The sequence below is a fragment of the Phalaenopsis equestris genome, unplaced genomic scaffold (genome assembly GCF_001263595.1).
Source record: "Phalaenopsis equestris unplaced genomic scaffold, ASM126359v1 Scaffold000297, whole genome shotgun sequence".
Taxonomy (NCBI): domain Eukaryota; kingdom Viridiplantae; phylum Streptophyta; class Magnoliopsida; order Asparagales; family Orchidaceae; genus Phalaenopsis; species Phalaenopsis equestris.
In genome coordinates this window covers 4,016,968-4,044,226 of record NW_018164739.1, presented here as the reverse complement: position 1 = coordinate 4,044,226, position 27,259 = coordinate 4,016,968, and the positions used below count along the sequence as shown (strand labels likewise).

General features: G+C 36.2%; 1 protein-coding gene across 1 annotated transcript in view; it reads right to left on the bottom strand.

Moving 5' to 3' along the window:
• LOC110025272 overlaps window positions 1-27,259 on the bottom strand; it is a 123,376-nt gene that overhangs the window by 83,194 nt on the left and 12,923 nt on the right. The window contains exon 7 of the mRNA XM_020725668.1: window positions 9,151-9,295. Within this exon, the coding sequence (XP_020581327.1) occupies window positions 9,151-9,295 (145 nt within the window). The remainder of the gene's footprint in view (window positions 1-9,150; window positions 9,296-27,259) is intronic.

The following is a 27,259-nucleotide window of genomic DNA, read 5'->3' as shown; positions in this document are numbered from 1 at the left end:
TAGACTTACCTACAGTTCATTTCTCAAGGCTCTCTATTCCGAGGATTTTGATTGAACGGGATATTACACTACCAGATGTAAAATATTCTGGTTTGGATCTGCTCACAATGGTTATTGATAAAAAATCATTATAGAATAAAAATCATACTACTGCAAGCACTGCAAGATATTTGGACACCCGTAAGAGAAAAATTTCAGATTGCACCCATAGTTGAGAACCAATAATCAAAAACAGTAACACACTACTAGTGCACCTCATGTGCATGAACGCGCTCCCAACAAACCTGATGACAGCCAACCTGATGAGAGAATCACCACTAAAGGTGTAAACGAACCGAACACGAACAAACAGAGCTTGTATTCGTGTTCGGTTTGTTTGAAATTTAGTTTGTTTGAAATAAGCTCGTGTTCGAAATTGTTGTTCGAAATTGTACTGAAGTCATTGTTCGTGTTCGTTTTTTAACGAACGAGCCGAACACAAGCTGTTTGCAAATGACGAACCAGTTTGACGTCCCTAATATTAATATATATAAATAATATATTATATTAATTATATAACTTATGCTATGTAAATGGATAATATATATATTAGTATATTAATAGTATAGTATATTAACATATTATTATTATTAATTTATTCAAAATTTGTTCGAATCGAACACGAACTCATTGATGAACCAAACACGAACTGTTCGTGATCAACGAGCTTTTTTGACAGTCTTAATCACCACAAGACAGGAGTTGGTATTTGCCCTTGGGATCCCTTCTCCTAACTATACTACAACGGATAATGTTCGAACTGAAAATCAGAATAGTCTCGCAGCTCCTATTTAGGAAGCATCAGGTGCAGAGATAACAATTCACACTTCATATACCCTAAAACCTATCGCGGTGGCAACGACTGCCTTTCCTCCTACTACGGTTCTGACATCAAATCAGATTGAAGATCACATGAGCCAATCTTCAGATGAAGAATGAGAGGTTTACACTTCTCGAAGAAAAAGAAGGCTGGGGGCACACTCCAACTTGACAACTTAATGGATGATACTTTGGTGACTCCTGGCAATGGCACGACTCTTCAAAGTTTGTTATCTGATTCCGCTCCTAAAACTAGAGGAAGATGTAGGACTAAACTGGTTCGTCCCTAGCTACTCGTCTTCTGCATGTTTTAAATTTGTTTTACATTTTATTGAGTATATATGTATCTTTTTATTGGGGTATTATTGTACTTGTATCGTATGGGTAGAGTGCCTCTTTTGGGCTCTTCTCATACAACAGTATGTATCCTTTTCTATTTCAATAAAATCAGCTCTTGGGCTTTTCATAAAAAAATATAGTAGTACTGGAAACAATTATTAAAACCAGGACTCAAGCAAGTAGAAAATTTCAGCTTCGATGGATAAGTTGGTTAAGTGTGCGATGAAGAAGATCGATCTGAAAAACTTACAAGGTAAATGTTAATGTCATATTAATATTAAAACAAATAATATAATTCTTTGAATTTATGTTTTAGGTAACTAGAAAGGGTGAAGAAGACAGAAATTCTTGGATTTTGAGTAAGAGGTGAATCAAGACATTCAAAGAGATATACGATAAAGATTTACAAATTTTATGCATTACTTATATAAATTAGTTTGATTAACGGGGGTGTTAATTTCATATCAATAATTTTATGAATTAATTTTAGTGAATTTACTTTATCAAACAATTGAATTAAAAAGGACGATAGAGAGATGAAGTGAAGTGAAGTGAAGGGATAAGTATTTCAAACATCTTTTAAGGTAAAGGTGAGTAATTATTTTCTTTTATGTATTGCATTAAGATTTTATTAAAGGAATAATTACTATTAAATAGTTTTAAACAATAACTCCATTCATGTTTTGCGTTTTGAAAGTCTGAAATATGTATCACAAATGAGAAGAAAATAACCAAAATATGAAGTTGCATTTTAAAAAATTTTATATTGATATGAAATGAAATATAAATGTTAAGTCATACAGGATTACCAATAGATAATATTGGCAAGGGATGTGACTTAATTGTGCACGATAAAGAAAATGGTAAATGTGTGTCTTTGGGTTCAAACTTTTGAGGTACATTCGGATATACATATAAGATACCTTCGAATACATTTTTTATAATCATTTGCGTATGACGGTAATCTTGTTGTAACTCCTAAAAAGTAAAATGATAAATACTTAAATTAAAACTAAAATGAATAAAAATTAAAGTGAAAGTTTACAGTTTTATAAAGTAATGATCTGAAATTATTTTGATCATTCATACATAGCATTTGCATATGAATTTAATGTACATTAAAATTATAATTGTTTACTAAGTTGAACTTACAGTTGAATTTAATTGTCTTTTTCAGGAAAAGAAAACTTATAGATTGATATGTTTGATAGGAGAGATTTGGTTTACAATAGAAGCTTTGCAGTTGAAAGTTACTAGTTTATGATGTGAACATAGTTTCTTTGTACTGTTTACTTCTGTGTAGACACATTTTATATGTTAGTTTGAGATATCTACAAGCTGTTACTATTTTTAGATATTTTGATTTCGTGCAATGTACTTGTGAATTATTAGTAGCTCTTCAACAAATTGGAAGTTTTAAATCTAAAAAAAATGTATTTAAATGTTAATATCATCAACCCGTAATTCCTAACTTGTTAAATACCAAGCAATCAGACAGAGTTGTGACACTTCGAGCTCCATTAACGCACACTTTAGGAAAAGCTACAAAAACTCAACGTTGTACTCCTTTCCCGACAAATCTTGTTGTTATAAGTAATAAAGTCTCAAGAACATATCTGTCTGTAATATGCTGGCATGCATGGACCTCGAGGGGGGTCGACTAAAATTGAGGCAAGTATAACGACAAGACAACAAACTGAAACTGAAAACAAGAGTTTTCCTGCTGTGGACAGCAATTACTGTGAACTGGACGACAAAAGAGGCATCCAAAAGTCTAGGAGAGTTCACCGCCTCGATCCTATTATATTACAGACACACCGCCTGAAAGAAATATAAGGATACAACACCCTAATAAGGAGAACTAGGAGAAAACATCTCCAGATAGCATAACAACAACCAAAAAGTCTGAGAAAATAAAAAATAACAACATATAAATAGTTCATTATGAGAAAAACCTAGTTCTAATTAAAGGAATATTAAATATGGGCTCACAACGGATTGGCGACAGTAACTCGGCAGAAAACCCTGCTACATCACTTACGAGATTGAAATTCTATCTCTCATGCATCCCAGGATCGTGGGATCTCAGAATCCTGTCGATCCGCATACAGAGGAGCCCGCGTGAGAAGGTCCCCCGCATCCCGCTTCCCTCACCTCGTTCGTAGCTTGCGGCTCTTGTATCAAGCAGCGTCCTTGTCGGTCAACTTTTTGCTTTCGAAAAGTATTTTTATAGTTTTGAAAAGTAGATGATTTAATTTAACCTAAAAGGTATATAATTTTATTAAAATAGTGTATTTTAATTTTAAAAAAAATGAGACCGACTGGATCTCATTTGCCCAATAATTTGTATAATTGTGCCCGGTACCACAAATGTACACCTTCTCGAAAGATAAGTGTACCCCGCGGCGGAGGACCTAATCATTCAAACTACGATGTTTGTGACATCCATTTGGTCTGCGAACCTTTTATATGTGACCGACAAATTCCCCTATTTAATACAAAGATTAAATAGGGTTTATTTTACCTGGGTTCCAAGTTCCCTATAACGGCAAGCCCTTATAGTTAATTACATCCCAAGTGACGGGAAGCACTTGAGAAAACTCTCGATAATGATCAGTGGTTCTAGTCGTCAAGAATTCAAAGTTCAGGTTTTTAAGATAGGACGTGGAAAAACAAGTGGGAATGGCTCAAGTAAGAACAATCTTTTCAGGAGTCCAAAGAAAGTAAAATATAGGGAATGTCACAGATTCTGAGGGGAATTCTCAGTGACTTCCCAAACTATCCTAATGTGTGGTTGTGTTTTAGAGAGAATTTTATTTGAATGTTGAATCCTGTCAATTTTATTGGTTGGGACTTACACTTGCATAGTAACTGGTTATGCAAATAGCCCGCAGAGGTAAGAGGTTTTACGTCGTTCTGGATGACCACCTCGGAACCTAAGGCGAGTTAGGACTTATATTGCTCAGTATGACTGTGCAGGAGCCTAAAAGAGGGAGAGGGATTAAGTCGGGGTAGGACAGCTTCTGTTGTTGTAGAATGGCGACCACCTCCACCTGTAGTTCGCTCCAAACTCCTTGTCGTGCTACCCACGAAGTTGCTCTGAGTTCCTCGTTAAAGTAAAAGTTCTAAAGTCTAAAGTTCAAACAGTTTACTAGACTATAATATTAGATTATTAGAATTATCTCTTAGAATAATCATGGGGGGTTCAAGTTGATTAGAGCGACACTGGTTAGGATCCCACGGTTCCCTCGTTCTGGTATCACTATTTTCTTTTGAACTTACTTAGTTTAAACGAGTTGTGAAACCCATTTAAACTGGGAAGATCTCGTTAGTAACCGTGGATTACCTCCTCCGAGGGACTCCCGTAGGTTCGAAAGAACGTGTCATGTTTTCATGTTTTGTTTTTTTTTTATTTTGAAAAAGTTGTTTAATTTTGAAAAATTGTTTTGTTTTGAAAATGAGATTGTACTCAGTACCTGCATAATGTGTTAGAGCAAGAGTAATTGCAATAAAGAAACAACAACAAATAAAATGTACATGAGTACGTGGCGTATCTGCTGATGTTATTCCTGTTGCATGTTTAACTCGCAAAACACAATAAAATTTGCAGAAAATTTAAATAAATTGCAGAAAAAAGATGAAAACAGTAGAACAAGTTGTAGTAGCAGTTAAGAATTCCATGAGAGGTGATCCTAAAGTCTCCTGTAACTCCTTACTACAACTAGCGAGCTAATATGGTGATCCTACGATCTCCTACGGCTCCGGTAAGCAACTAGCAAATGTGTACGGTGATCCTACGACTCCGGACAGCAGCTAGGAATTTCGAATAGCGCCTGTATGAGTTCCTATGAACCGAAACAGCAATGGGCAGCACCTATGCGGCTTCCTACGAATCCGAACAGAGGTGTACAGCAACTAGATGACTTCCAAACAAACCCAAATCATGGTAGACATCTCCTACGTGACTTCCTATGAACCCAAATCGTGGTGGGCAGCAAGTAGACAGTTTCCTATGACACTGGGCAGCAAATAGAAGCATTGGACAACGGTCCTACAGCTCTTACAGCTCGGGGCAGCAATTAGAAGCGTTGGACAGTGATCTTACAGCTTTCTACGACACTGGGCAGCAACTAGAAGCATTTAACAACACCCTACAACGCTTCGTACGACACTGGACAGCAACTAACACTCCAAATCATTAATTTCAGCATATCGCAGCACTCCAAATCATTAATTTCAGCATATCGCAGTACTCCTACAGCACTCTACAGCGATTGACAACCTCAAACAGCATTTAAATGGAACACAAAATTCTCCAAAACAATGATAAACCATCCCAAAACGGTACATTAAATGACTCCTAGAAAACTGCAGCGAAACATCCTCCAAATCACCTCAAAACAGGTGTTCTAAATCTCCTCAAAACAGCTAACATATATTTAGAATAGCTGAAAATAATTTCAGCAAGTTATAAGACCTCTCCCAATCAGGTGCATATATTTGCTAGCGTCACTTTCAATGGGGATTTATACCTAGCTGCAGTTACTTCTAAGACATCATTCATTCATAAATTATTTAACTTGGATGGCCCTTTCTTGCCCTTCCCCATACCAGACAACTCTATTCCAGAATCACTTCTACGTAAATCAAGACAACACCTTGACTCTCCTTTACTTTGTGACAGAATGCAAATATATCGGGAGAAGAAACTACATGCGTGAATAATAATTTTTTTTTTTTAAAGGTGGATGAGTAAAAAAAAAAAAGAACAAAACTCAAATCTCATAAAACCTTTCTCTGAATTGGGAAATCTATGATTCAAGGTAATGATTTAACAATAGCAAAAGAATCACCATGAGATTTGAATTAAATTTTGCCAAAAACCAGCTATCAAACAATCAGCTAGAGTTTACAGGGTTACTTTGCCGAACGAGCGATAAAAAAAAAGTGAGGCAGAGGGCCTCGATGCAGGGAGGTTGAAGTGAGTGAGACTCCTGATCGCACGAATGAAGAGGAGCGGAGATGCTTCTGTTGCGCGAGGAAGAAGCGAAGCGGTCGAGAGGGCTTCGGTAGCGCGAGAGATGAGCAAGGAGCTTCAGTTCGCACACGAGGGGGAAACAGGAGTTGAGCGAAGGCTTCGACGTGAGGCAGGGGAGTTCGTTCGAGCACGAGTCTCCGTCGCAGAGAGGAGAAGCGGAGCTTCGATCGGGAGCTGCGATCGAGTCGCAGATGAGCAGGATAATGAAGGAGGGGAGTCGAATGAGGCTTTTCGGTGCAGTACAGATAAGGGAGCGCGCTGAATTTGTCGAGCAATGAAGGAGTAACGGAGGCCGTTCGGTTCTTCCTGTCGTGTGGGATTGAACGCGAGGAAGCCGAGTAGAAGAGGGAGGAGGGAGGAGGGAGTCGGGATTGAGCGTGAGGAGGAAGAGGAAGTCGAATCGTGTCTCGAGCGAGGAAGGCTCTCGGTGCAGAGGGGAGGAGCGAATGGGAGTTTTCGGTCGAGAGCCTCTCGAATCGTGCCGAGAGAGAGAAGAAGGCGAGCGTCCCCACTAGAATAAGAGCAGGGTCAATAGCCGTTACTCTGGAAGCAGTTGGCGGGGAAATTAATGAATTTCAAATGCAGGGAGGATTAATTGGAAAGCATTAAAACCTGAATTAATTTTAATTAAGGCAGCATTTAAATAATTCATTTGAATTTTAAAATTTGAATTTCAAATTCAGGTAAGCTGGTGCCTAGCCCGTGTTCAGCCTGAGTCCATCCTGAATCGAACCCGAGTCGAACCTGGGCTGAGCCCGGGCCCGCGCACCGCTAAAAGAGTGCATCGATATTCGTGTCAGTCGCTTGCAAGCGAAATCATAGAGATATGGGTGTCCTTCCTAGCTAAAGTCTACATTCCGGATGCGTCGGCACGGTTCGTTTCGTCATCCGGGGTCGTCCGGACGAGTTTGCCGATGGGCGTGTCAATTTAAGCCAAAATTGTGCGGGGTACGATGCGTGCGCAAAAATACAGCGTTATCGAGCGTTTGGGTCGCAAAGGGGGTTCCCTAGGGGTTGTTCCTATTAATGGAGGAACTCGATTCGAGTTTCATGTGTCAATCTTAATCAACTCAACAGAATGTCGAGGATTTGGGACCGCCCATGCTAAACTCAAAGAAGTGACGAGGTGGCTTGAATTTTCTAAGTGGTGTGGGTTCCGTACTAGTCCTCTAGGAGGGTCAAACAAGAGAAGCCTAAAGCTAGACCCTAGGTTCTAAGGAGAGAAGTAGGAGAGAAGTGAAGACCTCATCCAAAAATGAGGTCAACAGTCCTACATCATTTATACTTGATGGTGATCTTAATGTCATTACTATTCGCACATATACAACAAGTATTTTGCTTTGAGGTGGAAAGGCAAGGATGTTGCATGGGGATAATTTCTATCTAATAAAACCATTAGAAAATGAATCACCAAGTATTATTTGAACTTCGAATGCTCATTAAGAGCTATAGAATAGTGAATAAAAATCATGAAAGAGAAACAAAAGCAGCAAGTCAATTTCATTTTGGATGTTCCTCAAAGAGGGAAGCTCCCTGGAAATTTTTCAAAATAAGCATCGAGTATTTTGCTTTGAGGTGGAAAGGCAAGGATTGTGCATGGGAATAAATTCTATCTAATAAAACCATTTGAAAATGAATCACCAAGTATTATTTGAGCTTTGAATGCTCATTAATAGCTATAGAATAGTGAAGCACAATCATGAAAGAGAAACAAAAGTACCAAGTTAATTTCATTTGGATGTTCCTCAAAGAGGGAAGCTCCCTGGAAAATTTTCAAAATAAGCATCTTAGAATTCAACCAAAAGGCTGCTCACTTCAAATGAGGACTCAAAAACAGATTGAGTTGTGCAGTCAATACAAACAAAACAAAGATAATTATTCACAACCTACTCTAACAAACAACTACCAACAACACAAATGGATTTCTTCTCTGCAGAAGCAGAGGAATCCGTGATTTTTTAAGCAACCTCCATGAGCTTAGAGAGATTAAGAAAAATCAGCTAGCCCTAATACTTAAAAGTCATGCATGTTTGAAAATCTATAATGGGTGACAAACAATATATAAAACCAATGTCAACCTAAGAGCCTGGACAATGTCCATAAGAAAGGCGTCACACCAAATCTTACCTATGCAATCTCCCAGAGAATAGCTAAAAGGTAGCTTTAGGAGAAAAAAACCTTACTCTTTTCTGCTCCACTAAACTTGCCTCACTGCAAAAGAGCTTCATCCTGGCCAAGACAGAAATGGCAATAACATTCATGCAGTTCTGGATATCAATGATTAGCTTTTTGGACTTGTCAACACTCTTAAAATAGGTTGCTCAAACATAAAATAGATGAAAAAGCTAATTAATTTTTCTAACTAAACTGAATGGTAAAACCACCCAAACCCACCCCCCCCACTACCCTTCCTGCCTCCTCCTCCTCCTCCAAAAGCTTGAACGCCCACCCACTTCTTACACTTCAAAGATTATCGCATTTATATCTTATTTAGAGTAGGTTTCAAACCTCCATGTTCTCTCTCGTTCTATTTATTTTGCTATTATTGACGTCCTGCAACGTATATCTCCTTTCCTTGCAAGCTCAACTCAGTTCAAGCCTGGTAATCATTTTCAGTACCCTTCTCTGGTTGGAACAAGGATAGTCCCACCTCAAGTTGGATTACAAATCTTGCAACCATACAATTCACGTAGCTTCATAGAAATTTTATACAAACTGCTTGTCTAGGTAAATTGAAAATCAATTATTAGCCAGAAAATTTTGAATAAGCAAACCAATAATAGATTGCACAAAAGACAAACATATATTATTTTTTAATAAATTGTAACAAACATCCACTATCACTAAATATTTTCAAGGAGAAAGGTGAAAGACAGAAAGTTAATAAACAGAGAACTAAGAACATCAAAACATACCTATATGCATACTGAAAGGAACCAAGTATTCTTAATTCTTCATATGTTATTTGCCCCCCAAGAAGTTTCAAAGCATCTGGCGCATGAGTGCAAATTATGCATTCATCATATTCTTCTGAAAGGTTTGATCCTAAAACGGAGCAACCTGCAATAAACTGTCTAATTCAGAAAAGTATTCTTGTTCATTCACAAGCTACCTATTATTTAAGACCCAATCAAGAAATGTGAAGCAGAAAATGAATTATTTTCGCTTTTGATTTACTTGATTTCTTCTTAAATATGAGGGAATCAAGGAAAAGAGGACCTCAAGAAAAGAAATAAAAGATAAGGACTCAATAACTATAGCATTACTACCATCACCATTGGGTATTGTGGTGATGGTTTGTTGTTTGGATTAGGTTTTGTTGCAATTGGGAGGAGAGCGAATTCAACAGGATATGGACTCACTGAATAAAGGAGAGCGAATTCAACAGGATATGGACTCACTGAATAAAGAAGAGGTAAAGAGCAAAAATGTAGGGAGAGAAGGAAAATAATTGTGCCATTTAAAAGGTTTGATGCCTGAACAGGGCAACCTACAATAAACTAGCAATCTTAGCATTGTATTATTGCCCTTCACAAGCATTTTTTAATCGCCAACCATAAAACATAGTGATTTGGAAAAAGACCTTTTTTCGTCTTAAGTTTATGGAGGGGTTGAATGGCTTTGATTTACAAGATTTTCCAGAATTGAAGAGATGAGAGCTTTAAGAAAAGAAACAATAGAATATGGCTAACTCTTTTAAGCATAATTTATTAACCAGCAAACAAAATGAGTACAACATGAGACAATTATGAAGAATTCTCGGACTAAAGATAAAAACACAAAAAATAATATAATCACATAGGATGAAGCATCCATCAAGGGAAAAGACATACACTCTCATTTACGACGCCTTGCATGAAGCCAAGTGAAAATTATAAAGTGAAACCTGCTTTCTATTATTCTTATGACACATGATAAACAGGATTTGAAATCTCTAGTTGGCATAAGCATCAATATTAAGAAGTTTTGCCATCATAATCATTAAACGATAGTCATCAGCATCCTAGTATAATAGAATGATGATAAGGGGCTTAAAAAGCAGAATCATAAAGATCAATGTTCGTGCAGCCATATGAAAAGCTAACTAAATTCCTGGATGTACAAAGTTCAGACTTTGAAGGCACTGATTCCACAATAAGATTAAGGCTCGGTTTCTTTTGAATAAAAAGACTTTATAATCAGTTAATAAAAAGAGGACACAAGCACTTGCAGAAAATTGATGGATGCATAAATTAAAATACTCTATCAAGGCCAACTACAATACCAACAAGGAGTCAATTGTCTAAAGAGAAGAAACTCCGATGGACCACATTTGAAATGCTTTACTTGATATTTTTTTTCTATTTCCATCTCTCCAAGAATGAAGAATGTGAAGCCTGTTGTCTACTATTGCTTCCAAGCTAGACATGCTAACATCAAAGGCTTACTGAGACTCTAGGCCACCAATATTACCAAAAACTAGATGATAATCAAGAGCTAATACATCAAGGCTCAGTTTCTTTTCAAATATAAAGACTTTATAATCAGTTAATAAAAAGAGGACAACAAGCACTTGCAGAATATTGATGGATGCTAAAAATTAAAATAATCCATCAAGGCCAACTATATACCAACAAAGAGTCGTTTGTCTAGAGAGGAGAAACTTCAATGGACCACATTTAAAATGCTTTACTTGAAATCAGGTTAATCCTGGACACTATTGATAATTATTTTATATTTCCATTCCTCCAAGAATGAAGAATGTGAAACCTATTGTCTACTATTGCTCCCAAGCTAGAAATACTAACATCAAAGGCAGCATACTAAGACTGTAGGTTACAGATATTCCCAAAAAGCAGATAATAATCAAGAGCCAATACATTGAGGCTTAGTTTCTCTTCAAATAAAAAGACTTTACTGTCAGCTAATAAAAAGAGGACAACGAGCACTTACAGAAATTTCATGGATGAAAAAAATTAAAATACTCCATCAAGGCCGACTACATATCAACAAAGAGTTGTTTGCTTAAAGAGAAGAAGCTCCAATGGACCACATTCAAAATGTTTTACTTGAAATCTGGTTAATCTTGGGCAGTGATAATAATTTTTAATTCCATCCCTCCACGAATGAAAATGTGAAACCTACACTCTACTAGTGCTTCTAAGCTCAAAATGCTAACATCAAAGGCAACATTCTGAGACTCTAGGTGGAATAACCAATTTTTGAGAGATTTAATAAATTTTTTGGCAACTTAATATGTAACTCAATTTTCACACCCCTCAAATTTCAACCCGAGTTAACTTTATAGAATTTTGTTCACTAAATCGAGCAATTCGATATAAAGAACTATATATTAATTATGAATAGATTGCTAGATATAAAATTTAAAAGTTAAAAGATTTAATAAATTGATTAAACTTAATTAATTCATAATCCTACACTAATCTTGTAGCTTCACTATAGTCAACTAACATTCCTTCGCCTTTTAATCCTTCATTTGGTCGAATAGGGCTCAAGCTTCACATTTCTTTCCCCTTCTCTCGATTTCTCTCACTCAATCTCGCTCCCTGTTCATTTCTCGCGCAGCAGAAGAAGGCGGGGGAAGTTGCAACCCTTGCTACAGTGCAAAAGCCATGATCAGTCGAATCGAGAGGCACCTGACCCAGGATTTAAGGAGCTAGGTTGAAATCTTAAGGTGTGAATCTCTTTTTCACTATATTTGAATCTTTCATTTCCTTCACCCTTCGGACTTGATTTTTGCCTCTTTTTTTTGTATTTTTTTCCTTTCCGGTAGCCATCGAAAGTCTTTTGCAAGCTTCCATAAAGTTTCTAGCACAATATTAGCGTAGGAAAGGTGTGGTTGGAGGTGACGAAGCAAATTTTATAACTTTTGAAAGGCGGATTTGTGTCGAGAAGCCTATTTTGAGGTAAGATGTTACTTTTTGGGTAATTATTTTATGAGCTGAAAATGTATAAAATGCTAATATCTTTACAGATTTCAGGTTGTTTACCTAAGATGACAAATTTGAGGCAAGAGTGTAAAAGGTCGTCGTGGAACAATTCCACAAAATTCAGGAAAAGAATCTTATGCTAATTTAAAAAGAATAATTGCATTTACAAAAATCACTTAAATATTAAAGTTTAATATCATATTTTATAGGTTATTGAGCTCAATAGAAACTTCACCGCAACCTTCAGCTAATTATTAAAGACTAAGACTTTAGTGTGGCAACTGAGGTGAGTAATTACATTTATAAATTTTAGTAGTCATCTTTATTTTAAAATATATGTTTAGTTCAATTATAATTATATTACAGTAAATTCTTCAGAAAAAGTTATGTATGACTGAAAAGTTATAAAAATGTGGATGCATGAAAGATTTGCATGAGATGAATGATATTTTAATAAACATTATATGTAAGATAAACATGTAAGATATGCATGTAAAAAAAATATGCATGCTATAAATAAAAGATATGCAAAAGAAAAATATATGAATGATATAAAAGATACACATTATGAATAATTGCACAGCAAAGAAGTTTGCATGTTACTGATTACATATAAATATTTCAGCATAATGTATGTATAAAAAATGAAATAATTTATATATAAATGCTTGTATGTTCATGCTCAGAGGAGGATTTCACCCCTTTAATGGTACAAGCAGTGGACGTCAATGTACCCGCGCACATAGGTTTTTTCTACCACCCTAGACAATTGTGATGGTTAGATCACTAATTGTTGTGTCAACGAAATAATATTGATCAGGGGGTGAGTAGACTAGAGTTTACCTCCCCAAACAAATGTAATATTTACATTGCTAACCACTATGCCAACGAGATAATATCGGTTGCAGACAGGTAAGGATCTTTACACTCTAGACAATTGCGATGTGTAGATCGCTAACCGCTGTGTCGATAGAAGCCGACGAGGCAATATCGGCAAAGGGTGTGTTATGTTGTTAATAATGATCCTCACAGAGACAGAAATGTATGTAAAAAATATAAAGTAAAAGTAAAGTTAAGATAAATGCATATAGAAGATTAGTATATGTTAATTTAGAAAAAAGTTACTGATATATGCATCAGTATATATCATATTGTTTATAAAATTAAGAAAGACCATCATTTTATAAGATTTCTTATAGACTAGCATACAAATTATATTCTTTTCTTTGGATTATTGTAGTTTAGAAGTGTCTCATGAGTTGTCTTTAAATAACTCATTGTGTTTCTTCAATATTATTTTTAAGTTTTAAACTTTTGAATAAGAAGAAAAGGAGAGGAGCACATATAGACAGAAGGTGAGAGCAACAACAAAAAGGTGCAAATTTCTACTTGTTGATTTTAATTGCTTTCTTTAGTGGCTCTTTCATGTATTATTTGAATATTAAATTGTTCTTTATTGAATTAGAATAGCGGTGAATTGATTTCTACCATCTAACCATCCATTCTCGCCTTTGTTAACTCCAAGCCCCGAACTAGGTCGTAACACTAAGTCACCATTATTCCCAAACAACTAGATGATAATCAAGAGCTAATACATTTGGTGGATATAGATCAAAGAACATGCTAGAGAGCAATAAGCGACAAGCCAAAACCAAACACCACCTATGGGCTAAAATTTAGGGAGGATTCCAAATCCAAGATAAGATTTAGATTAGCTTCAATATTTTGTGTATAAATCATATCAAAAGTAGTTGAAACTACAAAAGTTATAATCGAAGGAAACAACTTTTGAAATTGCACAAGTGGATTTTTTGGTTCGTGGGAGAGGCATAAGCCTTAAGGTGGTATGAGAGGTAAGTCTCACAAGTTGAAATTTGTGTAGTCAACATAAATAGGTCAAAATATATAAATTATAGCATCATAATTAATAAATTAAAGCAAATTGGAAGTTAGGAACTCAATCCATTAGAAAATGCCTTATAGGCATTCAAACTCATGGGAGCATGCTTACAATTTAGTAGAAATTTATTGGACATAATCAACAAATAGAGGCATTTTGTAGGTTTGGCTTTTGACTCGAGAATTTGTTTTTGGTCATCTACATATACCCCCCTCAATTCCTATTTATTTACATATCAAACACCTTAAATTTGATTTTTTTTACTTTCATGCCACTCAAATCTTTCATATCATAGCAAAAATATCACCCAATGTAACTCAAAATTGTAAATTGAAGTTTAGGTGTTAGATATCTAAATACATATATATATATATATATATTGGGCATTTACATACATACCACTCAATTCTTATATATCTCTACATATCTAACACTTTTACTTTACTTTTTACATTTATAACACCTAATGTTTCAAATATTCAACCTAAAAGCCCACACAATCAACAAGCAGAGATGAAACGTGTGAATTCAAACCAAATAATGGAAGACAGTTGTGGCGAAGTTTGCATGGAGTCATTCTGATGTTAAATGCAGTTCAGCGTGGTACTATGGTAAATCACAGATGTCTAGATAGGAGAGATGAACCCCAGTTTTGAAATTTATCTTAAGAGCTTGATGGGGAAGGAAATTCTTCAATGGGATTCAGGTCCTATCAGTGAAGAAGAAAACCTCTCCTAAGTGGTTGCTAGTGATAGTATAGTATGCCACAGATTTCATCCCAGAATTGTTTTATCGTCACATATTATTTGATAAGCTACATTATGCTGAGCACGAGAAGTGGAAGAAAAAGATTTCGGACATGAGGATACAAGAATTACATTACGGGAACCTACATATAAATGCAATTTTAGCTTATGATGTGTCAAGTGAGGATGCATATTTATTGTATAAACAAGTATTGTGGAATGACAACACCTACAAGATCGACTACCAAGGGGATTGCAATATCTCTGCTGCCATTAACGTGGTAGACTTGACTCTGTCTATAAGAAACCAAAAGCTTCGACGAATGAAATCAAAACTCCCCCAACCCAAGAAATTTAGGTGGGAGCTTGGGCTGCGGTACTACTGCTACGACGTGGTACTGCATCAGACAAAGTACCACAAACCCTTTTTTTTATTTGATCCCTTACATTTTTCTATTCCCTTCATAATGTTTCATTCCTATTCTAACTACTGGTACTTGTTATAAATATGTTGTTTGTTGTCTAGGAATTCAATTTTTGTCTTTAAGATTTTATATTTTTGTCAAGCCAGCCGCCGACTGCTAGTGTTCCTTTTCTAAGGTTGTATCCAATGACGAAAAGGTGCTCCTGTTCTAACTCATCCGATGTGGTGACCATCTCTCCAAAATCGGGTGGTGCTCTGGCTGTATTTTGAACTTGTGCGGATATTTATCCTTACCAGACAAGTTCAATCAAAATAAAAAAATTTGTATTAAATTTCTGTGCATATTGATATTAAATTACAATATGTTCCTCTTATAAATATTAGTAAATAAGCTTTAATTAATCAAATTTAATTTAAATCATATATCATATAAATATATAATATTTAACTGAGTTATTTGTTGAATTAACAAATGAGCTTTGTTCATGAAAATTAACAAATGAGTTGGATTATGCTCAAATTTGATTCATTTAAGCTTCGATCTTTTTAGAAATACTCAAAATTGTTTATTGACTAATTTGAACAAATATGATCAAGTATTAATAGAGTCGAGTTTGAGTTGTTCATCAAGTGCATAGGTTCATTTGCAGCCCTAGGAGCAATCAATGGATTAGATGGTATCGATACTAAGGAATGATCTAAAAGGTGGTACTATGCAAAACATGAGATGGTGAATCAAAATTGACAAATGATGAACTAGGTCAAAGCAATAATGGCACCACCTAGGCTCAGAGGTTGGAGACCGCAAGTGCTTGAGTACTGCCAACACTCAGAAAAAAAGATGCTCCAAAGCAAGCTAAGGCATAACAATAGTCACAAGAAGCAACATCACAAAAAGTGCAAGCACACAAGCAAGCTAAGGCCCCGATGTTGGAGACGCCATGAGTTTAAGTACTGCCAACACCCAAAAAAATTGATGCCCAAAGCAAGCAAAGGTGTAACAATAATCAGAAGAACCAACATCACACAAAGTATTAGACAGGCGCACAGGCAAACCAAGAGAGTAACAGAAGAACAACAAGCAACGATGCTCCAACAATATCAATAAAAGCAAGAGAGGAATCGAAAGTTGGCATAACTAGAAGAGCAAACAAAACACAAGTATCAAAATGTGGAAGTGTGAGAGGATAAAAACAACATCAAACACAACAGGAGATTAAGGCACAATTTCTATAACATTACATAAAAAATTAATCATAATTGTATCACAATCAAGTTTAATGGCAATTGAGACGAGGGAGAGATCTAGAATATGTAGTCCCTTGTCAAAGAATAGAGAAAAAGAAGAATTTGTGGAAAAGAGAGGTGGGAGAATAATGGAAGGGAAATCTTTTAAAGGAAGTTGCTGATAATTCATTATTATACTATTCATAAAATATGGATTCTATATGACCTCAAATTAAATTTAAATAAGGCCAAAAATCTTAACATCAAATTTAAAATAAAGATAATAATAATTAAAAAGCAGAACGCAAAAACACTAGAATGATCTAGAAATAATATTCTTGAATAGCTAATTCATCTTCTGAAGAGTTGCACACAAAAGCCCATTTTTCTGACTTTGGGTTTCCATTGGTAGAAGCAGTAAAGAAACTACTTCATGAAAATCCCTTAAATCTTCAACATGTATTCTTTAACATAGGTAGTATAATCTTGAAGCTTCTATTTTGAATGTCAACAGATCTTACAGAAATTCAGAGAAAAAAAGGGCTTTTTCTGTTGAGATATTATTGTTAATTTTAATATTTGAGTAAGAATTTTAACAACGGATGAAAGAGAATGCTTGTTTTATGAGTAGCAAAGTTTTGATTGAAATGTATATAATTGCCCCTCCTATTTTAAGGATTATACTTAGGGTTTAATTGGTTTCTTGTAAATTGAGTAAACATTAATATAAATAAGCACTCTGCAGAAGATTTAAGAGATATTCATGTCATATAGCTATGATAGTAATGATAAAGTGAACATAATCACTACTTCTAGTAAGTATGGCGAAACAAACAACAACAAAACATTTATCCCACTGAGTGGGGTCGGCTGCATGAATCCTGTTTCTCCATTGGGTCCTATTTAGTATCATATTTTCATTTAATCCTAATAAATTAAGATCATTTTTTATATCATATGCCTAGGTCTACCTCTGTCTTTCTTAACATAAGTCGAATCTAAAATATCTACTCTCCTATATGAATCATCAGATGGTCGATGTTTAATATGACCAAACCATATAGTGTAAAGCCACTCATCCACCTAATCATTCTCATCTCAGCAACACTTAACTTAGTTTTATGCTTCTCTTTTAAAGGTCAACATTCAGCGCCATAGAGCATTGCAAATCTCACCACCAACTTATAAAATTTTACTTTCAGTTTAAGTGGAACTTTTCAATCACACGATAGGCTTGAAGCATTCCTCCACTTCAACCAACCAACTTGAATTCTACTAATAACATCCCCATCAATATCACCATCACTTTCAACAATACAACAATACTTTCAACAATAGACCCAAGATATCTAAAGCGGTCACACTTTTAATAATTTGATCACCCATAGTTACATTTCTATCACTAGAGCTACTACTACTAAAATTACATTTCATGTATTCGGTTTTTGTTCTACTCAAACGAAGGCCTTTAGACTCCAATGTAGAGTTCCATAATTCAAGTATTTCTTGAGCTTTCTCTCTAGTCTTATCCACGCAAAGGATATCATCAGCAAAAAAACATACACCAAGGTACATCCTCCTGTAAATATCCAATAAGACCATCCATAACTATAGCAAAAAACATGGGCTTAAAATTGATCCTTGATGTAATCAAACAGAAATAGAAAAAATTTTGATCAATCCGCCTTCTATTTGAACACAAGTAACAGCTCTAGTATACATATATTTAATGATTTGAATATAAGTCATATCCACCTTTTTCTTCTCAGGAACTCTCCAAAGGATACCTCTTGGACCCTTATCATAAGCATTTTCTAAATAAAAAAATCCATATGTAGATACTCCTTATTATCTCTGAACTTCTCCATCAAAACTCTCAATAAATGTAGAGCTTCCATCGTAGACCTACCTGGCATAAATTTAACATGTTTATGAGAAACATTTGTAATATGTCTAAATCTATGTTCAATTACTCTCTCCCATAATTTTAAAGTATGACACATCAACTTAATTGTTGCATAGTTTGCACACTCTTGTGCATTCCCTTTATTCTTAAAGGGAACCAAAATACTCTTTCTCCACTCCTCAGACATCTTTTTAGCTTTTAGAATAATATTAAAGAGTTTAGTAAGCCAAGAAACTCCCAAATCTCCTATATATTTTCACACTTCAAATGGGATATCATCAGGTCCTACAAACTTTCCACCATTGGTTTTCTTTAAGGCCTCCTAAACTTCTTTTTATTAATGCAGCAGTAAAGATGAAATATTTTATTACTATTAACAATATTAAGATCACTAAGGTCGATCTTATTTTCAGAAATATCATTAAAAAATTTATCAAAATAACTCACCCACCTATGTTGAATGTCTTTTTCTAAGAAAAGCATTTTTTGATTTTCAGCTTTAATACACTCTACTTGAGTTAAATCTTTACTTTTTTTCTCTTTATTTAGCTGGTTTATAGATATATTTTTCAACTTTCTTAGTATCTAATCTATTATAAATATCACTAAAAGCATAATTTTTAACATTACAGATTGTTCTTTTAGACTCCCGACGGACCATTTAAAATTTTTTCAGTTCTCTAAGCTTTTACATTTAAACCAATTTTTATAACATAACTTCTTTTATTTTATTTTTTCTTGCACATTATTGTTCAACCACCAACTATTTTTATTTATAGAAATTTTTTCTTTTGATTCTCCAAGTACATATTTTGTAATTTGTTTAATAGTGTTCGTTATTTTATCCCACACATAGAATTTGTTTCTTCATAAACATCCCAAATTTTGTAATCTCAAATTTACTCATAATAATAATTTTATTTGTCTCTTTTGAATACCCTCATCTAATTCTACGATGATAATTCCTAATATTCTTTATTTTACAATTCTTCATCTTAAAATCTAGAACAAATAATCGATGTTGAGTACTTAAATCCTCACTTGGAATGACCTTACAATCTTTATATTCTTGATAATCTCTTCTTCTCATAAGAAAATAATCAATTTGTGTTTTATTAAATCTATTACTATAAATAATAATATGTTCATCTCTTTCATTGAATAAAGTATTAGCAATAACAAAATCATATGCTAAACCAAAATTTAATATGGTTCTACCTTCTTCATTAATCACTCCAAAACTATAGCCACCATTAATAGTTCTAAAATCTGCTACCATTCTACCAACATGTCCATTTAAATCTACTCCAATAAAAATTCTCTCTTCAAGTGGTATCACTTGTATTAAGTCTTCAAGTCATTCCAGAATTTATCTTTAGAACCTATATCTAAACTTACTCGGGGAGTATAGGCACTTATATTAAAAATTTTAATACCAACAATAATCTTAAGGACTATAATTCTATCTCCAATTCTATTATTTTTTACAACATTATCTTTCAAAATCTTATATATAATTACACTTACACTATTTATAGTGTGATTCTTACCTGAATACCAAAGTTTAAAACCTAAGTTATCAATCTCCTTAGCCTTTTCTCCAACTCATTCAGTTTCTTGAATACACAAGATATTTATTTTTTTATAAATCATAATATCAACTAATTCCATTAATTTTTCAGTAAGAGTATCTATATTTTAATTTCTTATTCTAATATTAGTTTCATATTATTAAAACATATGAATCAAACTATATAATTAAAATAGAACCTTGCAAGAATCTAAAAAGTTATGAACTAACTGGTCTTCAATTCTGATACCGAAGGAAACCCAAACCCCAAGGAAATACAATTATTATTACTAAAATTGAAAGGATTACAGACAGGATGGTTGAAAACATGAAATAACGACAATTAAACAACAACACAAACATAAAAACATAACACGGACTCCAATAAGGGTTATGGTAGCAGGTAGATCTAATGGAAGGGTTTCGGCAGCTGCTGGGCTACTTGGCACAAGCTGCTGCAGTGTTGGAAGAGCTGGAGACGGCTATAACAGGATGGGGGAAGGCCAAGGAGGGTTGCAGTCAGGTCTGGATGGGTTGGGAGGGCTTATGGAAGGTTCTGGAATGGTTGGAAGGAGTTCGGCAGTAGCGGCAGCAAGCTGACAAGGGAAGCCAACAGCAGGAAGAGGGTCGGACAGTTGTGGAAAGATAAAATGTCTCATTAGGGTCAAGCTACAGTCGGAATACTACCCGGACCCTTGAAGACAGTTACCACCGCGGACGAGTTACACCCAGAACACCTTCTCGTCGTGGGGTACAGTCCCCGGAGGGGAAGAAAGCCTCAAAGGCAGAACTCAAAATTCTTCACTCATCAAAAATCTCTTTTCCTAAGCAAAAACAACCCCTATATATAAGAATGATTAGGACTTATATTAAACAATAGTTTCAATTAGGAAATAGAATAAAAAAGAAGTAATATAATAGGCAAGGATTTATAATAAGAGATTTAATAGAAAAAAAAAAGAAATATTAGGAGGGTAAAGAAAAAAATGGGGGAGAAGGGTTGAACCGCGGTTATTGTAGTTGCTGCAGTAATGCATCTGCGGCACTGTAGCAGCTACATTGTCGCGATTTGGGTAAGCTCCCGCGTCAAATTCAATAAACTCAAAAGTAATTTTTAAACTCATCAGTAGGCTCAAAAAACGGTATTTGAATTAAAGCTCAGGAGTTGCCTCTCACATAAACTTAGCATCAAGCTCAGTAAAATGCTAGACTACAGTTGATTAACCATCAAAACATTACAAAATATAAATCATCACAATAATAACTTTCACACATCATGACGATCAAGTTTGAGACAAAAAAGGTCAAAAATTTTAGAATTGGATGCTTCTAAAATTTTGAAGTTCAAGAAATTGGTATATAATACAATTTGACATGAAAAAATAATTTTGAATGTACAGTCACCACTGCAACAAGATTGTATGTAGTTATAGTATCCAGTTTAATATAACTCTTTGTAATTATCAATGTTAATTATAATAATGCAAATGACCATGCATGTAATCATTAGTCATATGCAATACACTGATGGCTTCATCTAATAGTTTTGGGTAATAATTCAACTAGTCATAACAAGGCATACTCATATTGATACAACTTAGTTTAATAAATTATGCCTTGTAACCATGTCAATCATATATTTCACATATAGCTAAACTATATTGATAAAAATGTTATCTATTGAAAAGCTCATGAATTTGATGAAATAGGTAACTACATTTGTAACATCAATCCCTAAGAAAAAAAAGAATCTCATAGCTTTAAAAGCAATTTTACTGTTGAAATATAGCCAGTTATAATCTAAACATCTTACATGTGATAATTTTTTTTGGCTTTAAAGATTGCATGGCATTATAGGATGGTAATGGATAAATATGGGTATCTAAGATTTAGATATAATTAATACCGTCAAATTTTACTCTAATACCAAATTGATATCAAAGAAGAATTATTTGATGCTGTATTGGTGGGGAACCCTTGATGATTTATTTATTGATTTTCTTATACCTTGATCCATCGAATGTCTTTAATCTGCTTGATTTCTCCTCTGAAGTATAGGAATGAAAGAAAGAATAACTTCCTTTGTAAAATATTAGTTATGGCTGGTATTCCTTTAGTTATGGCTGGTATTCCTTTTCTTGTTTGATTGAGATTTGATTTTAGCAGTTTATAAAAAGGGAATAACTTCATAAGCATCTAATCAATTTGAAGCGATTTGCAAAATGTTATTTTCTTGTATGTGGGGTTCTTAGAGCATCCTAACCGTTAAGAAAAATCATCCAATTCAACGCCTTTGGACAACCTTCACCACCACAGCACCACTGCAGGGACAATCACCATATTTTAGATCTTTTGCATTGTACTAAAATCATCACCAATTTCAGAGTAAGGCAGTCCTTTGTAATTCAACACTATAACTATAATAAATTGTTTCAACTGTCAAGACTATAGTTTTTCTTTACTAGAACTCCATAATAAAAATTTTATGTCTCTCAGGCGTTGCACATTGACTTCTCTGATTATGCATAGAATCTTTATTTGAAGCTATACCACAAATTATCCCCGTCTACTATTGCCACATTTTAACACACCATCAACAGTGACACAATGAGCCAGGGCATAAGAACCAAAATAAATTGAATATTACATGATTGAACTAGCTGGCATTCAAAATTATGGTGCGTTCTCGTCATCAATATCTGAATGTAAACCTTCGCTAGAGGCTTGTAAGAGGAAAAGACAGGGTGAGACAAATATTAGTTGGATTCATTTACAATGCTTCCAATAAGTAAAACATAATTATTGTGGAATTACGCTCATTATTATTTACTTTAATTTTATTTAGTACTTGCTATATTTAGTCATAGTATAAAAAGTATAATTTCTTAATTATAGGTATTTATGTTTATTCCATAATTATAGGGACATAATTATAGGAATTACTTTATTGTAGGAAGATTTCTTTCCTTCTTTTCTATCTCTTGTACACGCCTATTTATAGGTAAATTATCTATGTATTCAGTGAGAAAAAGGTTATTCAAAACTCATTGAATTATCTATGTATTCAGTGAGAAAAAGGTTATTCAAAACTCATTGAATTATCTATGTATTCAGTGAGAAAAAGGTTATTCAAAACTCACATGGTATCAGAGACATCAAAGAGAAGTCTCTCCCGCTCGGCTCGATCACGGCCCTTCTCTCCCGCGATCCTCCTTGACCGAGCGCTGCCCTAATTGTCCGCATCCAAGCGCCGCTCCTACTGATCGCGCCTCTCTCCAATCATCTGCCGGCTTCGAGATCGTCGGCGTCCGCTTCCGCGTCAGCGTCCGCTTCCGCGCTCGTCTCCCGCGACCTCCCATATCGCGCGTCTCCCGCGATCGCCGACCCGAGCACAGTTGTTCCCATCCGCGCTTCTTCCGCGATCTTCTCCAGCGATCGTGCTTCTCCCGCAATCTCCCGCATCGCGCGTCTCCCGCAATCGCCGACCCGAGCACAGCTGTTCCCGCGATTTGTCGTTGACTCTTCTTCCACGTTCCTGTCGTGCTCAATGACTAAGTACGGCCATGCCTGTAACTCCTCATCCACTGGTGATGTCACTTCTAGCCACCCCTCCGAGGTTGGGTCTCCATTGCCCAGCAATTCAGACAGTAATTATGGCCTCTTCCCCAGCAACAAAGCAACAAACTCACCGGTCTGAATTACCTCCAATGGTCGCAGTCAGTCATGATGTTTGTATGCGGCAAAGACAAAAATGACTACCTCACTGGTGATGCTCCAGCTCCGATGACGACAGATCCGTCATATAAGACTTGGAAAAATGAGAATAATATGGTTATGGTCTGGCTTGTTAACTCGATGACACTTGATATTGGGGAAAAATTTTTTCTCTATTGCACACGGCTAAGGAAATCTGGGATGATGCTGCCCGTTAGACCTATTCTAGTGCGGACAATACAACCGAACTGTTTGCTATTGAGACCATTCTTCATGACTTTCGTCAAGATGATCTCTCCGTCACCCAATACTTCAATACTCTTACTCGGTATTGGCAACAACTAGATCTATTTGAGGTGTACCCTTGGAAGTGTCTCGAAGACTATGTCATATTTCGCCAAATCATAGAACAGAAACGCACCTTCAAATTTCTTCTCGGCCTCAAATCTGAGTTTGACCAGACTCACGGATTTTGAACTCGAAACCTCTTCCAACAATTCGTGAAGCTTTCTCCGATATACGCCGCAAAGCGAGTCGCCAAAAGATCATGTTAGGTGCTTCCTTGTCCACTACAGCCCTCGACGGGTCTGCACTTGCTACTCATATTCCATCCACAGACAACCGTCAACATCAGGGCCGCCCTTGGTGTGACAACTGTCATCGTTCTGACCATACTCGGGATACGTGTTGGCGGATTCATGGCAAACCCGCCAATGGGAAACCCAAACGGGATCATCGCGCAGCTGCCACCAGCACCACCGAAGCCTCTCCAGGAACGAGCCCATTCAGCGAAGAACAAATCCATGCCCTCCAAAAGATGCTCAGTCAGTTGTCACCAGTCCAGCCTATTAGTGTGGCATCGGGTGCCACCGACCTTGTCACCTATCAAGGTATTTCCCCGTCCGCTTTTGTCTTGGATTCAACATCTTCTCGCCCATGGATTGTTGACTCAAGTGCCTCCGATCATATGACCGGGGATGTCTCGTTATTAATGGATTACCGGTCGTGTAATCCGACCCTCACAGTTCGGATACTCATATTCCATTCACAAACAACCGCCAACGCCAGGGCCGCCCTTGGTGTGACCATCAGGGCCGCCCTTGGTGTGACAACTGTCATCGTTCTGACCATACTCGGGATACGTGTTGGCGGATTCATGGCAAACCCGCCAATGGGAAACCCAAACGGGATCATCGCGCAGCTGCCACCAGCACCACCGAAGCCTCTCCAGGAACGAGCCCATTCAGCGAAGAACAAATCCATGCCCTCCAAAAGATGCTCAGTCAGTTGTCACCAGTCCAGCCTATTAGTGTGGCATCGGGTGCCACCGACCTTGTCACCTATCAAGGTATTTCCCCGTCCGCTTTTGTCTTGGATTCAACATCTTCTCGCCCATGGATTGTTGACTCAAGTGCCTCCGATCATATGACCGGGGATGTCTCGTTATTAATGGATTACCGGTCGTGTAATCCGACCCTCACAGTTCGGATTGCTGATGGATCAGCCTCCAAAGTTGCTGGTCTTGGTTCTGTCTGCATCTCTCCAGATTTATTCCTCACTTCTGTGCTCACATGTTCCTACTTTGGATTGCAATCTGATCTCTATTAGTAAGTTCACTCATGATTGTCATTGTGTTGCTAAATTGTTTTCATATGTTTGTGAATTTCAGGACTTGAAGTCGGGGAGGATGATTGGCAGTGTTGAGTTGTACAATGGTCTCTATCTCCTCAACCAACCCTATGTCATTCTAGTCTCACCCACCGGTTGTATTCCAGTATCGAGTTTGTCCTGCTTAAATCTGTTTAGTACATCTGTATTCCCCAGCGTTAATAATGATAGTGAAATTATGTTACTTCATTATCGTTTAAGTCATCCCAACTTTATGTACCTGGGGAAACTGTTTCCTCCATTATTTATTAATAAAAGTCCTACATCTTTTAATTGCGATTTTTGTCAACTTGTCAAACACACTCGTACTTCATTTCCTCGATTATCATACAAACTCACTCGTCCCTTTTCTTTGATTCATAGTGACATCTAGGGTCCTTCTCATGAAAAAAAATATTTCTGGGGCTCAATGGTTCGTGTCTTTTATTGATAATCACACACGGGTGACATGGATCTATCTTATGCGTGACAAATCCGAGGTAGACCCAATATTTTTTGTATTCTATCAAATGATACTCACTCAATTTGACACAAAAATCCAGGCTCTCAAAACAGATAATGTATGAAATTTTTTCAACACCTCCCTAAGAACTTTTCTTACTCAACATGGCATCCTTCACCTTAGTACGTGTGTTGATACTCCCCAACAAAATGGGGTTGCTGAGCAAAAAAATCGTCACTTGTTGGAGTTAGTCCGCTGTCTCATGTTTACCACATCGGTCCCTAAATGTTATTGAGGCGAGGCAACATTGACTGCGGCCTACCTCATAAATCGGATGTCCTCTCGTATTTTGGGTTTCCGTAGTCCAATTGATGTTCTCTTTCGCTCATTTCCAAATACCTGTACACTCTCTTCAGTTGTCCCTACCAAACTATTTGGTTGTTTCGTCTTTGTTCATATTCACAAACAACACCACAGTAAATTAGACCCCAAATCTGTCTAATGCATATTCATAGGGTATTTGACCAACAAGAAAGGCTACAAGTGTTATTGTCCTTCAACTAAAAAGGTCTATAATTATATGGATGTCACCTTTTCTTTAGCATCAATTATACTACCAAGGGTCTATCATTCAGGGGGAGAGTAGTCATAGTGAACAACAGCACTGTGTTCCTTTACCAACTGACACGAGTCCCTCACCTCCACCTCTTATTCAACCTCCTCAGTCTACACAACCCACACCTTCTCCTATTCAACCTCCTCAGTCTGCACAACCCACTCCTCAGAAACTTCGGGTCTATACAAGACAAAACAAAACTGCTGAAAGAATAGAGAACCTAACACTGCTTCCAGCTGTTGTCCAAGGATCTAATCCAGCTCCAAAATCCTCTGAAACTCACTCAGGTACGGAATCTATAGACACTAGTGATTATGAGCTTACCCTGCCTGTAAAAGATGGTTCTGATGTTCCTTGCACTCAACATCCTATTGCCCGATTTATTTCATATAAGAAGTTATCTCCTCCCTATCGTGCATTTGTAACTGTTATTGACAGCATAAATTGACAGCATTCTATTCAAGAAGCTCTCTCACACCCGGAATGGAGAAAAGCTGTGAATGAAGAAGTTGCTGCACTAGAAAAGAGTGGAACGTGGATTGTGTCTGATTTGCCCAAGGATACGAGACTAGTAGGATGCAGGTGGTTATTTACCATCAAATGTAAGGCAGACGGAAGGATACATCAGTTAAAAGCCCGACTGGTTGCACAGTCATACGAAATTGACTACCAACAGACATTTGCCCCACTAGCCGAACTGAACTCCATTAGAATCCTACTCTCCATTGCAGCAAACCGAGACTGGTCCATTATGCAACTTGATGTCAAAAATGCATTCCATAATGGAGATCTTGAAGAGGATGTATACATGGATTTACCGTCTGGTCTTGAAGGGTCCTTCCCTAGTGGCAAAGTATGCAAGCTCCAGAAATAACTGTATG